The sequence below is a fragment of the Muntiacus reevesi genome, chromosome 1 (assembly GCF_963930625.1).
Source record: "Muntiacus reevesi chromosome 1, mMunRee1.1, whole genome shotgun sequence".
Classification (NCBI taxonomy): Eukaryota; Metazoa; Chordata; class Mammalia; order Artiodactyla; family Cervidae; genus Muntiacus; species Muntiacus reevesi.
Window position 1 is genome coordinate 36,234,440 of NC_089249.1, and position 16,770 is coordinate 36,251,209.

General features: G+C 40.5%; 1 protein-coding gene across 1 annotated transcript in view; it reads right to left on the reverse strand.

The window, feature by feature from the left end:
• Nucleotides 1–10,714: 10,714 nt before the first annotated feature.
• The window catches only part of PIK3C2G (phosphatidylinositol-4-phosphate 3-kinase catalytic subunit type 2 gamma), a 427,919-nt gene continuing 421,863 nt past the window's right edge, over nt 10,715–16,770 (reverse strand). The window contains exon 33 of the mRNA XM_065940721.1: nt 10,715–11,196. Within this exon, the coding sequence (XP_065796793.1) occupies nt 11,044–11,196 (153 nt within the window). The 3' untranslated portion in view covers nt 10,715–11,043. The remainder of the gene's footprint in view (nt 11,197–16,770) is intronic.

Genomic DNA, 16,770 nt, shown 5'->3' on the forward strand with positions numbered 1-16,770 from the left:
TATAAGAATAACAGTGTTTCCTGGACCTGAGTGCCGTATTTACTTTTCCTATCCCTTTGGTCTGTGGCCTAGGCATTTGTTTTTCTTTATACTCTCAAAGTTTTGTCTAGAGAGAGATGAAGTCAGTGAGTTCCATGTTTGTTCCACATCCTTGTTCACATGAGTCTTGACCATCTTGATCCCCTGGAGTAGGTTGTGTTGTCATTGTTTAGTTGCAAGTCATGTCTGACTCTTTTGTGACCCCATTGATTATAGCCCGCCAGGCTCCTCTGTCCATGGAATTCTACAGGCAAGGATACTGGTGTGGGTTGCCATTTCCTTCTCCAGGCCATCTTCCTGACCCAGGGATCAAACCCTTGTCTCCTGCACTGGCAGGCGATTCTTTACCACTGAGCCACCCAGGAAGTGGTTAGTCTCACCTAAACTGTTCCTTTCAGACCAACATCTGCTCCAGAGCAAGTCTTCACCTGTAAGTAAGCATCCTGTCTGATTTCCCTTCAGTACTTCCCTTAGAGTACCGGTTCTAGAGATTTTCCAAATATGTTCCCCTAGGTCCTCTTGCCAATAATTCTTTTCCTTTGAAGGTCATATAATAATTCTTGGAATTCTTTACACCTGTCTTTATGGATTTCCCTCTCAAATATGACCAGATTTGCTTATCACTTAATTAATCTGTCTCAGTTTTTGAGGGATGTTTCCCAGTTGTTCTTAAAAGATGCTGCTGCTTTATGGGAAATCTTTTTTAGAGTTTTTCTAATTTTAGCTCTCTTTAGGATGTCATGATAGCTGCTCTCCAAGGCTTTTCCTCTTTTTATCTGATTGATTTTTTTTAGGTACCGTTCCTCCTTACTGAACCAGTAACAACTGAAATATATTGCCCTTTTCTGTTACTTTTTCAAGAGAAACTGGATTTGAATCAGTCACCTTTTCCACTTTGTAGTTCTCTCTCCTGGCTCTTAGCATCTCATTTCCCCTTCATATCTGCCCAGTTTATTTTTTTAAGACCCCAGTATTTCTTTCAAGGAAATATCATTCTCATTACTACTCTGATGCCTTCTATTTTATTTTCCTTTTTCTACTACCTTTGTTCTAATGGTAAGAAATTCCAGTTCCTTCTTGATTCCTGGGGTAAATCAGAATTTCAGAGCCAGAGGCTAACAGGCACAGACTTTTAAATTGCTTTTTCAGTTTTGGGGCATTTAATAATCTCAGTTATTTTTTGACCTCGGCTTAGGAAGAGGGCATATTCTCTTTATGAAATGAATACCTATTCTTTTTGATTTAAATGTTAATAAAATCCACTTCCCTTCTGTGATTGGAGGCATGGTTGGAATCTCTGAACTCTAATAATTAGAGTTTCTTTAATTATCAAATGTAGTACCTGCTTGAGACTGTGTTGTATTGGTGACTGAAGACTGTGGACATGACACACGAATTCAGGTTTGGCCTCATCTCTTCCACAGCTGTTATCCTAAAGTCAGTTCAAAATAACACACACATGCGTGTGCACACACACACGCACAAAAGAACTCAGTTTGGGGAAGTTGATACAGTAGGCAAATATATCTGTCTCTGGAGCTAAGAATTTTAAGCTCCAACTTTACTAGAGCTTGTAGCACACTTTAAATTCAGCTAATGTTCAAATTTCTGGCCTAGTTATCTTGAGATATGGCTGAGAAATCCATTAAAGAAAGCAGCTGATGTTCTTTTATCACCTAATGCTTAAAAAGCTTAAGAAAAATTTTAAAAGGCTTATCTTTCTCTTATAGTCTGTTTTGTTCTAAAGAGTAAATCTTACATGGTCTGTACTCATTAATGCCTAAAGGTTTAATGCTACATCCCTTTAATGATAAAAACCAGTCATTTGGTGCAATCTAAGCCATTACAACTACCCAGGTTAATAAATCCACATGACTCGTGCTTACCAAAGCCTAAAGTCCAAGCAGTGTCTCTTGGTCCACTGAAACTTGTGTTGATGCTGTGTTCATCCCAACATTTAAAAAATTTTTTTAAATTTAATTTTGACTGTGTTGGGTCTTCATTCTTGTGTTGGCTTTTCTCTAGTTGCAGTGGGCAGGGGTTACAGTTCATTATAGTGCATGAGTTTCTCACTGCAGTGGCTTCTCTTGTTGCCCACCACAGGCTCTAGGGCTCATGGGTTTCAGTAGTTTCAGAATGCAAGTTTTAGTAGTTGTGGCTCCTGGGCTCTAAAGTACAGGTTCAGCAGTTGTGGTATATGGGCTTAGTTGATTTGCAGCATGTGGGACCTTTCCAGAGCAAGGATCAAACCCATGTCTCCTGCATTGGCAGGTGGATTCTCCACCACTGAGCCAACAGGGAAGCCCTCCAATATATATTTTTTTTTGAAGAAAAAGTGTTAGGTTTAATATGTTTATCTAAATTATATTGAGAACATTCTGGATCCTGTGCTAAGAAATAAAGTATATCTTAATTTGTGACTCTTGTGTTAACAATATGAGGGTTAAGGTTGCTGGGCAGTTTAGTTGCTGGAATTTCTCTGATGTATTAAATTGTCACTTTGGGCCTTGATAATATGTCAGTCGGTTATGGTTTTTCCAGTGGTCATGTATGGATGTGGGAGTTGGACTGTGAAGAAAGCTGAGCACAGAAGAATTGATGATTTTGAACTGTGGTGTTGGAGAACATTCTGGAGAGTCCCTTGGACTTCTAGGAGATCCAACCAGTTCATCCTAGAGATCAGTCCTGGGTGTTCATTGGAAGGACTGATGCTAAAGCTGAAGCTCAAATACTTTGGCCACCTCATGAGAATAGTTGACTCATTGGAAAAGACCCTGATGCTGGGAGGGATTGGGGGCAGGAAGAGAAGGGGATGACAGAAGATGAGATTGCTGGATGCCATCGCCGACTCAATGGACGTGAATTTGAGTAAACTCCGGGAGTTGGTGATGGACAGGGAGGCCTGGCGTGCTGCAATTCATGGGGTCACAAAGAGTCGGATACGACTGAGCGACTGAACTGACTGACTGAATATGTCAATCATGGTAGCTCTTCAATAATCCTTTTTTTGGGGGGAAGAATCAAGTCCTGATCTTGAGCTATATTTGCTAGAAATGAGTCTGTTACCATACTGCTTAATTGTTTGATATCAGTAGCCATGTCATATCTGTGATCCTCAGTTTCTTTTAGCCTGCTCATTTTGATGTGTCTTAGTTTTCTGTGGAAGTTTCTCAAGGGATTTTGAAGATGACAATGGAGGGGTCAGGGTTCATGGGATGGGCAGTCGCCCAGTGCTTCCAGTCCCTCACATCCAGGTAACTTAAAAATCTGCCACTCCCTGTAAACAGTGTATATGTATACATTACATTCAAGTGTGTATGTATATATTACAGTCAAGAATTCATTTGAGAGGAAAGTTTACGCTATGAGACATTTGAGTATTATTAGTTTCTAAAACTACAATAATCTCTCCCTTCCCCATCTCACTGGGCTCTTCTGATAGCTCAGTTGGTAAAGAATCCACCTGCAATGCAGGAGACCCCAGTTCAATTCCTGGGTCAGGAAAATTCACTGGAGAAGGGATAGGCTACCCACAACAGTATTCTTGGGCTTCCCTTTTGGATCAGCTGATAAAGAATCCCCCTGAAATGTGTGAGACCTGGGTTTGATCCCTGGGTTGGAAAGATGCCCTGGAGAATGGAAAGGCTACCCACTGCAGTATTCTGGCCTAGAGAATTCCATGGACTGTAGAGCCCATGAGGTCACAAAGAGTTGGACACGACTGAGCGGCTTTCACTTCCCCATTTCATTAGACTTCTTGTAAAAGGCAAATAAAATACAAATATAAAAACGCTAAAAGAGCTGTAAAACATGATGTGAATGAGAGCTAAGACTAGGAGCCTTGCTTTTCTCGTTCACTGGTGTGTCATTCAGTCATTTGTTCAGGCATTTAATTTATAAAGACTTTCTAAGCATCTACCACATGCCAGGTTTTTGTAGGGGCTAGAACAGCAAAACAAATGAAGACTCAATGTTAGATTCATTTGTTAGAGCTGCCATAAAAAATGACACCAACTTGGTGACTTAAACAACAGAAATGTTTGTCTCACACTTCTGGGAGATAGAAGCCTGAAACTAAGGAGTTGGCAGGGTTGGTTCCTTCTGACAATCTGTTCCACGAAAGTCTCCTAGCTCAGGTAGTTTGTTGGTATTCCCTGGCTTATATGTGCATCACTCCAACCTCTATTTCATGTTTTCATATGGTGTTCTCTCTGGTTTCGGGTCCCTGTCCAGATTTCCTCCTTTCGTAAGGATGCCAGTCTTATTGGATTACAGGCCCACTCTACTCTAGGATGACCTCGTCATAGCTAGCTGCATCTGCAGTGACGCCATTTCCAAATGAATTTGCATTTTGAGGTTCCTGGTGGTTACTGTGCTCGGTTGTTCTCAGTTGTGTCCAACTCTTCTGTGACCCCATGGACGTAACACTCCAGGCTCCTCTGTCCATGGGATTTCCCAGGCAAGAATACTGGAGTGGTTACCATTTCCTTCTCCAAGAGATCTTTCCAAACCAGGAATCGAATCCACATTTCCTGCATTGGCAGGCAGGTTCTATATCACTAAGCTACCTGGAAAGCCCTTCTGGTGGTTCAGTTCAGTTCAGTTCAGTAGCTCAGTCGTGTCCGACTCTTTGCGACCCCATGAATCACAGCATGCCAGCCCTCCCTGTCCATCACCAACTCCTGGAGTTTACACAGACTCATGTCCATCGAGTCGGTGATGCCATCCAGTCATCTCGTCCTCTATCATCCCCTTCTCCTCCTGCCCCCAACCCCCCCCCCCCCCCAGCATCAGGGTCGTTTCTAATGAGTCAACTCTTTGCATGAGGTGGCCAAAGTATTGGAGTTTCAGCTTCAACATCAGTCCTTCCAATGAACACTCAGGACTGACCTCCTTTAGGATGTACTGGTTGGATCTCCTGGCAGTCCAAGGGACTCTCAAGAGTCTTCTCCAACACCACAGTCAAAAGCTTCAATTCTTCTGTGCTCAGCTTTCTTCACAGTCCACTCTCACATTCATACACAACCACTGGAAAAACCATAGCCTTGACTAGATGGACCTTTGTTGGCAAAGTAATGTCTTTGCTTTTTGATATGCTATCTAGGTTGGTCATAACTTTCTTTCCAAGGAGTAAGCATCTTTTAATTTCATGGCTGCAATCACCATCTGCAGTGATTTTGGAGCCCCAAAAAAATAGTCTGACACTGTTTCCACTGTTTCCCCCATCTATTTCTCATGAAGTGATGGGACCAGATGCCATGATCTTAGTTTTCTGAATGTTGAGCTTTAAGCCAACTTTTTCACTCTCCTCTTTCAATTTCATCAAGAGGCTTTTTAGTTCCTCTTCACATTCTGCCATAAGGGTGGTGTCATTCTGATAGTTAGGACTTATCAATTTTGAAGGGACACATTTCAGTCCATAAAACTTACACAACATTTATGTAAATATAAAAGTTATAAATAAAGCCAAGAAGTTGTTAAGTACCACATGCCTTGTTCTCCTTTATAAACACCTGAAAAGACAGTTTTTAATTGAGAATTCTTGGATGTCTTAGAGATCTGTGTTGGATTATGGTGACCTGAAAAGGACTGGCTCCTCTCCTGGAACTGGCTCTCCTTCTGTATGTCCTGCTTATGCCTCCCGGCTCCCTCCTGTACTATCGGTGGCCTCATGCACATTTGTGGACACTCCAGCTGGTACACTTAAGCTGCATCCACATACACTGTAAGCAGCCTGCCCTTGGCCACCACTGGAGCCTAGGCATTGCTCACCCTGACGTGGTGTCTGACTTCAGGTGAATGGACCCTTAGAAGGCCCGCAAAGGCTGTTTGGGCAGGGAATTCTGGAGTCATGTGTTCCTAGAATTTGGTCTAGAATGAGGCTTGGGGGTATAGGTGAGTCATGTACCTCACCATAGGTATATGGTGAGGGCACCAGAGCAAGGATTCTTCTTGCCTGGGTCTATAGCTGTACTGTCAGTGAACAAGACTTCTTGAGAGTCTTGTGTTTTAGTGAAAGGATACAAAACATAAATAATAAACAAAATAAATAAGTAAATTGTATAGAATGTTCAAAGGTGATAAGGATATAAGAAAAAAAGTAGAGCCGAGTGGGAAGGATCTGGTGTGTATTTGAGGACAGAGCAGGTTTCAGTATGACACAGACAGGTCGAGATGGAAACATATGACCAAGACTTGAAAGAGGTGAGAGAACAGGTAGGTGGATATATGGGACAAAAACACATTTTGGAGGACAGGAGCTGCATGATAAGTATTCCAGGGAAGAAGTATATGCCTAGAACACTCAGGGAATGGAAAGGAGGCCAGTGTTTCTTGAGTGTGTTGAGCATAGGAGGATGTAATGGGAGTTAAAATCAGAGAGATGACCAATGGGAGGCCAGATCACATTGGGCTTTTTAGGTTATTTTGAAGGTTTATGCTTTTACTCTGAGATTAGAAGGCTCTGCAGGGTTTTGAGCAGAATGACAGGATGACTCCAATTGCTGTGTTGAGAATACAGTGTAGGGACACTTCCCTGTAGCTCAAATAGTAGAGAATCTGCTTGCAATGCAGGAGACCTGGGTTTGATTCCTGGGTTGGGAAGATCCTCTGGAGAGGATCCTCTGGAATCCTCTCTGGTAATCTTGCCTGGAGAATCCCAAGGACAGAAGATCCTGGCAGGCTACAGTCCGTGGGGTTGCAAAGAGTCTGCGAAGACTGAGCGACTAGAACTATTACTATTACTATAAGGGTGGGCAGGGTAAACACAGAAACTAAGGAGACAGTTTAGAAGAAGGCAATTGTAATAATTTGGGACAAAGTTGATAGGATTGCCTTGAACAGGAGAGGAAACAGATGGAGAGGGGTAAGCAGTTGGATCTGGGAAACGTTGACTATACTTTGTGTGTCCATTCCTCCTATTCATCGTGTTGTGATTCCTTCTTCTTATCTCCAGTTGTTGAAATTTTCTACTAGTCTTCAGATTATTCTCATTTACAGTTACTCTGTTGTTGTTCAGTAGCTAAATTGTATCCTACATGGACTGCAGCATGCCAGGCTCCTCTGTCCTCGACTGTTGTCCAGAGTTTGTGCAAATTCATGTCCATTGAGTGGCTGTCTTTACAAATAGCTGAGTTGCTTTGTAATTGGTTGTTATTTTGGTGTGCCTGTGGGAGAAAGTGAATTCAGAGTCTTCCTACTCCACCATCTGGCCATTCTTTGGGTTGGAGTTGTAAAACTGGGAATACACAAGAGATGAGGGTTCAATTCCTGGGTTGGGAAGAGCCCCTGGAGGAGGATGTGGCAACTCACTCCAGTACTCTTACCTAGAGAATCCTATGGACAGAGGATTCCTATGGACAGTGGGCTACATTTCATGGGTCACAAAGAGTCAGACATGACTGAAGCAACTTAGCATGCATGTAGCATATGATATTGGCCATCAAAATAGATGAGATCACTAGGGAGTGGAAATTGATGGAGAAGAGGACCAAGGACTGGGCCATGGACACTTCAACATTAGAGACTATGGAGATGCTCCTGCATGGAAGACTGAGAAGGAGGGACCAGTGTTATAGAAGGAAAGCACAAGGGGGTGTTGTGTTCTGGAAGCCAGAGGAAGAGTTTTGAGAAAGAGGGTTATTGCCTGTGTATTTCAATGCTGCCAGTAGGTAATTTTAGATCAGGGTTGGAAACTAACCTTTGGATTTAGCTATGTGGAGGTCAGTAGGTACCATGACAAAAGCAGTTTTGTTGCAGTGTTTGGGACAAACATCTCCTTGGAATGGTCTGAGAGAAAATGAGAAGAGAAAAACTGGAGGCAGAGATTAGAGACAACCACTTTGAAGAGTTCTGCTGCAAAGAAGAGCCAGTCAATTAGATGCGTATTTGGAAGGAAGACAGAAGTGCTGAGATATATATTTTTTAGAATGGTGGTTCCATCATGTAAACATGTTTGTTGAAGAGCATTATTTAGAAGAGAATAAAGAAATGAAGCTTTTGCATAGAGGAGAATTCCAGTACTGTTTGTGTGTAGGTAAGAGGTGGTTGTTGTTCAGTTGCTCAGTCATGTCCGACTCTTTGTGACCCCATGGGCTGCAGCACGCCAGGCTTCCCTGTCCTCCATCATCTCCCAGCGTGCTCAGACTCATGTCCATTGAGTCAGTGATGCCATCCAATCATCTTGTGCTCTGTCATCCGCTTCTCCTCCTGCCTTCTATCTTTTCTAGCATCAGAGTCTTTTTCAATGAGTTGACTCTCTGCATCAGGTGGCCAAAGTATTGGAGCTTCAGCTTCAGCATCAGTCTTCCAATGAATATTCAGGATTGATTCCTTTAGGACTGACTGGTTTGGTCTCCTTGCAGTCCAAGGGACTCTCAAGAGTCTCTTTTAATACCACAGTTCAAAAGCATCATTTCTTTGGTTCTCAGCCTTCTTTATAGTCTAACTCTCACATTCATACGAGACTACTGGAAAAACCGTAGCTTTGACTAGATAGACTTTTGCTGGCAAAGTAACGTCTTTGCTTTTTAATACACTGTCTAGGTTTTTCATAGCTTTTCTTCCAAGGAGCCAGCATCTTTTAATTTCATGACTGCGGTCACTGCCCACAATGTTTTTGGAGCCTAAGAAAACAAAGTCTTGCACTGTTTCCAGTGTTTCCCCGTCTATATGCCATGAAGTGGCGGGACGAGATGCCATGATCTTTGTTTTTGAATGTTGAATTTTAGGCCAGCTTTTTCACTTTTTCATTCTCTTCTTCCACCTTTGTCAAGAGGCTCTTTGGTTCCTTTTCACTTTCTGCCATTAGGATGGTGTCATCTGCATATCTGAGGTTATTGATATTTCTCCCAGCAATCTTGATTCCAGCTTGTGATATGTCCAACCCAACATTTCATATGATGTACTCTGCATATAAGTTGAATAAGTAGGGTGACGATATACAGCTTTGACGTATTCCTCCCCAATTTGGAACTAATGTGTTGTTCCAGGTTTGGTCCTAACTGTTGTTTCTTGACCTGCATACAGGTTTCTCAGGAGGCAGATAAGGTAGTCTGGTATTCCCATCTCTTTAAGAATTTTTTACAGTTTGTTGTGATCCACACAGTCAACGGCTTTAGCATAGTCAATGAAACAGAAGTAGATGTCTTTCTGGAATTCTGTTGCTTTTTCTATGATCCAAAGGCTTCCCAGGTGGCGCTAGTGGTAAAGAACCACTTGCCAACACGTGAGCTAAGGGGACCTGGAGTCAAATGTACAAGCTGAGAGACTGGTTTTGGGTAGGAGCTGGGGTGGTTTTTCTGTGATAATAAGTAGAAAGGTAGAACGTAGACCGTGCTGAGTGGGTAGATGAGCTAGTGGACTGATTCCAGTTTCTAAGTGAAGTAGGAAACACAGTCATCAACTGAGAGTGAGGATTATGGTAGAGGGTTCTGGGGTTTTATCAGAGAGAAGGATGTGGAATCACTCTATTAGAAAGGGAGAGGGAATAGACCTGAAACACAGTCACTGCCCAGAGCATTATGGCTGACTTGACTCACACGATCACATGTTCAGAGCAAAACCATATCAGCCCACACTAGGCACGCATATATTTTCAGTGAGTAAATGTACAGTCTTTTACATGTTTATGCCGATGACTGTATAAAAAGAGCTTAAATTCTTTTTTAATACACAGGAGAACACTGAGTAAAGCAAGGGTTTTAATAATTTAATTGGTGGGAATTTTTTAAAAACAATTTAATTCTCTTAAAAAATATGATAAAGTGCCTTGATTTGTACCTTGATTTGCAGGTGGAAATCTGCAGGATTTTTAAAAAATTACTTTATGGCTGCACTGGGTCTTTGTTGCTGTGTAAGGGCTTTCTCTGAAATTTGCAGTAAGCGAGGGCTACTCTCTGGTGGTGGTGCATGGGCTTCTTATTGCGATGGCTTCTCTTGTTGTGGGCACAGCTCTAGGGCTCCCAGGCTCCCTAGTAAGGCACTAGGGTTTAGTTTCCCTGTGGCATGTGGGATGTTCATTCCCTGACCAGGGATCAAACCCGTGTCCCCTGCACTGCAAGGCAGATCCTTAACGACTGAATACCAAGGAAGTCCCTCCAGGATTATTTACTCAGGTCATGATGGGTATGAAAGTTGATTCAAAAGTAAGAAAACTTTTTGTTGTACAGAGAAGGGGTTTTGATCAGAGGGGAGAGTTTCAGAGTTTGAGATCTTTGAATTAAGGCACAACAAAGTTTAAAATGTGATAATGCCTCTGATTGGGTGAAATCCAGTGATAATGAGTATTGAAGAGGGTGAAAAACTACAAAAATTCTTCCAAAAATTGGAATTAAGAATTTCAGGCGTTTATGCTTGGTTTTTCTGTTAGAAAACAACTATTGTATTCTGCCAGAGCTTACTAATACCTTCAATAAATATAAGATTACAAGTGGATGTGTAGATATATGTACTTAATTCAAAATTTTTTCCCCAATTATTTTTATCAGTTTTAGGCTAATTACTTTACAACATTGTAGTGGTTTTCGCCATACATTGACATTAATCAGCCAAAGATTCACATGTGTTTCCCATCCTGAACCCCCCTCCCACTTCCCTCCCCATCCCATCCCTCTGGGTTTTAAAAACTTGTTTCAGATATACTTAGGTATTGAAGTGATGAGATTTATTTGCTTGTCTTTTTTGAAAACTACATTAAAAGTATTGCTTTTAACTATAGGCACATAATTATAAAGTGAACGCATGTTTGATTTAAAAGATACACTAAAATGTCCTTTTATTATTTTACATATTGAATTTACACAATCAATTGGAGAAATGGTTCTAAGAAAACAATGAAATACACATAGAAAAAAAGTAACTAAAAACATTGATTCTGATTTCTTTTCTCTGTGTCCTTAATATACCACACTACCTTTGATTAAAAAAAGTCCTGATCTTGTGATAGAGAGGCCCCAAAGTGAAAAAATATGAGTAGTTAATGAAACTGTATGTTCAAAGCAATGCTCAAATTATACTGTTACCTAGTGGATACCATTTTTCTTCATTGAGCATGACACTGCAGAGTTGGATGTTAATTGCTCCTACAAACGTGGTTTTGCTCTTTACAATAAGCATTAAGACATGTCCTTGGAGCTCTGTGACTTCATCATATACTACCTGAAAAGGGAGAGAATTTTGAAAATATAAATCAGATATGCTTAAATGCATCTTTTAAAAATATTGCTTTTAACAAAATAATTGCATCTCATATTTTGTACCTTGGAATGGACAGGTTAATATTGTTATAATCTTTCATTTCTAACTCTTAATTCTGAAGACCTGAAGCTTCTGCTAACATGAAGGAGTTTAATGACAAAGTATTTCTTAAGAAGCTTAAAATTTACTCTGATTCCATTAATAATTGTCTATCCCAAATTTAATAAGACTGCAAATCATTCTCTAGGAAGAAATTTAAATACTTACCACCTTTTAACTGTCCTTGAATTTATGTGCAGGATGGAGCCTTGAGCACTATTTTTCTTTGTTGAAGGCTAATGAGGAAATCAGACAATCTCCATGATTTCCTTGTGTTAATTTAATGTAGTCCAACAATAGTTCCTTCTCCATGTGAAGCAGTCATACTATGGTTACTTTAATTTATTTAAAATTGTTTAATTTTTTGTTATGAAAATATATGCTCATTAAGTAAAATATGGGGATGAAACAGAAACGAATATAAAAGAAAGGACATTTTTATATTTCTAGCATTAGGAGATAATTATAGTTAACACTTTGATGTGCTTTTTGTTTTCTATATATAATCACTTTTTAGACTCTGAGTTATAATTATGCTGTGTGTACAGTTTTGTGTGTTTCTTCTTTTCATTTACTAGTCATATAACTATTTTTAAGGAGAGAGCTATTCAACTGCGATTTATAATATTCAAGAAGTAAGTCACAGGCATTATCACTAGGTGCCTGCAGTGGTAAAAGAAACTTTAAAAAGTGCAGGATCAAGAAGTTAGTTATACATCATAAAAGGAGGAGATTGCTGTGTATAAACCCAACGTGGTTGCCAGGGAAACTCCTTATAACACATTTAGAGGAGTTTCATGTGATGCCACAAATGTGCTTGCTTTTTATAGTGAGGCTACAAGATAGAAAAAAGTGCTTTCTGTGTATGCAAAGAAGAATCAGAGGAAACAAATTGAGAGGAAAGCCTTGAATCTTCTAGGAAGCCTGCTCAGTGTGTATGGATGTGATTTCTGGCCATCTTAAGTTATCAATGAAATTCCACTAAAGATGAATCTGCTAGCTGCTCTGAACACTGATTTACTTATCAAAAAAATAATAATTCAATTAAGGGACATGAGATACAATACAGGATGTTGATCCAGTCTGTAGTATTTCTTGTGACAGCTCCTGGCTACCTACTCTTCTAGCATCTTGCTTCCATTCCAGGCAGGAGATTACCTTTTAAATTCTTGTGTGTGCATGCTAAGTCACTTCAGCTGTGTCCGACTCTTTGCGACCCCATGGACTGTAGCCTGCCAGACTCCTCTGTCCATGGGATTCTCAAGGCAGAACTGCTTATTCAAGTTATTCCACTTAACTTCTTGAGTTCCCCTGGCTAGTAAAGGATTTTAAGGGATGCCTTAAAAATTTCAAAGTCTTACCAACGTAATTCATCTTTAATGGCAAAGAGAAGTCTAACATGGACTCTTGAGTCACTCTTATCTCCTGAACACTTATCTTTCTAGGACTTCAGAGTAAGCTCCTTTTCCTCTTCTCTATGGTGGTTATTTTGAACTGTCTAAATTATCCTCCATTTTCCTTCCCACAACACATTCGGCAGATACACTCAATTCCTGTTTTACAGAGGAAATAGACGAAGGGGCCCTCAAAGTGTATAAAGAAAAATGGAACAGCTCTGACCTTTAGGCCTTTGGAAAATCTGGTTTCAGAACACTGGGAATCTTATAAATTAGTACTAAAAAATGTAACGTTCTAAGAAACATATCAATGATACATATTTATTTAAATCTGTTGTCAACTATAGTTCTTCCTGCACTTATAACGGGGTTACATCCTGATGGGCTTATAAACCCATGGTAAACTGAACATGTGGCACTGGTGGTAGAACCTGCCTGCCCATGCCGGAGACGAAAGAGAACCAGGTTGGATCCCTGGGTTGGGAAGATCCCCTGGAGGAGGGCATGGCAACCTACTCCAGTATTCTTGCCTGGGGAAATTCCATGGACAGAGGGGCCTAGCGGGCTACTGTCCATGAGGTTGCAGAGTTGGAGACAAATGAGCAACTGACCACACACATACTTAACCCATCGAATATCATCGCTTAGCCTTATCTACCTTAAGTGCATTCAGGACACTTACATCAGCCCACAGTTAGGCAAAATCATCTAACACAAAGCCTCTTCAATAACAAAGTGTGTATGTCTCATGTAATTTATTGAGTATAGTACTGAAAGTGAAAAGCGGAATGGCTGGCTGGGTACAGAATGGCTATTTACTCTCATGACTGAGAGCTGTGGCTCGCTGCCACAGCCCAGCATCAGGAGAGAATATTCTACCGCATAATGATAACCTGGGAGAAGATCAGAATTTGAAGTACAGGTTCTGCTGAATGCATACCGCTTTTGTAGCACTGTAAGTTCAAAAAATTTCAGGTTGAACCATCTCAAGTTGGGGGCCATCTGAATGCACTTTCTTATTTGAATATGGTGATAATATTTACCTTTTAGCATTGTGAGGAAGAATAAAATGAGAGAATGAATATAATAAGCCTTGGTGCAAAATCTGGTACATAGTAAACACTAATGAATTATAACCAAAAAAGATCCATCAAATACACACAAAAAAGAACCGTCATTTCTTGGTATTTTTGCCTTGAAAAGTGAAACTGTTAGTTGCTCAGTCATGGCTGACTCTTTGTGACCCCATGGACTGTAGCCCACCAGGCTCCTCTGTCCATGGAATTCTCCAGGCAAGAATACTGGAGTGGCGGCGATCCCCTTCTCCAGGGGATCTTCCCAACCAGGGATCAAACCTGGGTCTCCCTCATTGCAGGCAGATTCTATACCAGCTGAGCCACCAGAGAAGCCCATTTTACCTTAGCTGACTGGAAATAACAGTGGTAGACAAAATTGAGTCTCCAGCTATTTAGCAAGCTGAATTTCTCTAATACACGATGCTAGGAATTAATTGCCTTCCTGGTTAAAATGCAAACATTTGCACTCCAAAGTTTATATTACTATGGATTTTTTTCTTATGCTTCATTATGTAAAAGCTATTTTTCTTGAAAGTGTTTTATAACATGTAATCATTGCACATCATAGATGATATATACATATATTCTAATTGCTTTACTTAATCCATAACATTATTTAAAAAATAAGCACTTTTTTCTTCAATGCAATGAATAATTAGTGTGTAATGCTAGAGATGTACACAGATGACTATATTCTTTGAGACTTATCACCAAATGATTTAATATGTATTCTGCCTTAATATAAACAGAACCAAAAATGCACAGCTCTTTTAATTTCACTTTGTAGTACTTTTTACCCATAGGCATGTGTCAGGTCTTTACTGCCTTCTGACGAACACTGAATGTGTAAGTTTGACACTGTTACATCAAGTAGAAGAACACCGTTTAGGGTAATTTAATATCTATTAACTTATATGCAAGCATTCACTGTGTCGTTTGACACCAAGTTCTAGTAAATAATTCTAAAGAGTGTTTGAATGATTGCAAGGGGAGGAAAATAGTAAGGAAACTGAATTGTGCTTAGGGCTGGTGAGAGGAGTGAAGAGGCAGGACTGTGAAGGGGAGAGCTGAAAGCCAGAACTCTGGGGGTGAGCGAGGGAGGGACAGCACAGAAAGTTTAACGGGGTCAGTCAGAGCTCTGGAATCGGGCACTTCTGGACTTGAAATTTAGTTACCGAACCCTGATCAAAATATCTATCTCAAGGCCTCGGGGTCTTCCTCTACAAACAGAATTATCATTACTTTATGACTATGGAATGAGAGGATGTTACAGACCACAATAACCATTGCTTATTGAGTATACCACACACCTCATTCTATGCTAGATATTCATGCACATGCTGAATATTTTAAGGCACATAAACTACATAGAACATTCTTATTCTGTCCTTTCTAATATCGCCTCTATACTTTATAGTAGGATAATGTTTAAGAAAGGAATATAATGTCAGTTACTATATACAGGATGGATAAACCACAAGGCCTTACTGTGTAGCATATCAATATCCTGTCATAACCAGAATGGGAAAGAATATAAAAAAGAATGTCTGTATATGTATAAATGAGTCACTTCAGAGATTGGCACAACACTATAAATCAATTATACTTCAATTAACAAAAAAAGGAATACAATGTGCAAAATACATGGACTATAACAGTGTAATTCATTTTTAAAATTGAATCTGTATTTCTAATGACTCATTAAAAAAATGATGGTTTTTAACCAGATAACAAAGACAGCAGGGTAGAAAGGTCAGCCGCAGCGGAGTTAGCAGCCCACTCTGCTTCTGGAAGACGTGGAGGGCAGTTATGGGGGCACTCCGACCCAAGCCCCACCCCGTCCTGAGCCCAGTCGTGTCCACCACCGGGCTCTGTAGGTGAGAAGGGTTTTCAGGAAGGCTGCAGGCAGTCCAGTTGGGAGCCACTCTGGAGAGCATCAAGGTGACACACTTGGCCTTGTGTCAGAGCTTTAGTGTCTGAGGGGTGGATGCTGAAGGGACACTTGGCAGTCGTCCTGACCCGGCCTCTCTCAGGTCCGAGGATTAGGGAGAAAGAGGCTTGTGAATAACACCTGAAAGAACTATTTTCCTGAAAAGCGTTTTGATGTGATGCAATATGATATTCCTTTTGAATTCCACTAAGAGGTTTATGTAAGAAGGGGAGTGAAATCGTTCTCTCCCACTCCCCAGACCTCTGCCTGGCTTTGGCAGTTTGAGAAATCCCAAAGTCCCTGATGTAGCAGCCCTCAGGAAGCAAATGGGAGAAGTTAAATACAAGGTTGATTCCATGTGATAATTAGGCTCCTCAGAAAACACATACGGTTGGCCCTCTGTAGCCATGGGTTCTGCAGCCATCGACTCAATCAACCACATATCAAAAAATACTCAGGGAAAAAATTTCCGAAGTCCTAGAAAGCAAATTTGAATTGGTTGCCTACCAGCCACTTTTTACACAGCATATACATTGTATCAGCTAGATACAATTTAATGTAAATGGGAGGATGTGTATAGGTTATATGCAAATATGCCATTTTATAGAAAGAACTTGGGCACCCGAGAATTTTGGTACGCTCAGGAGTCCCGGAGCTAACCCCCCCTGCAGATACGAAGGGATGAGGATGGCTGTATAAGGTGTTGCTAAGAAGCACAGAAATGATAGAGGGGACTTGGCACAGAGATGGGGGCCTACATCATAGCTGAAGGGGAGAGAAAGTAAAACCACAGTTAAAACCAGTGCCCTTTCTGGGGGTATTTCTTAGAAATATTCTTGTATTGATACAGACACAGCATAATGGGAGAAAAATTAAAATACTGTAGTCTTACATGCTTACTGAATAAAGCAGGTAACAAATTAATAGGTAAAATATGATCCCATTTTTATTAGAGAATGTGTCTGTTGAGAGAGAAACATAATTCAGAAAGAATACTTGTTAAATATTAACAAGTGCTCCTAAAAAGATAATG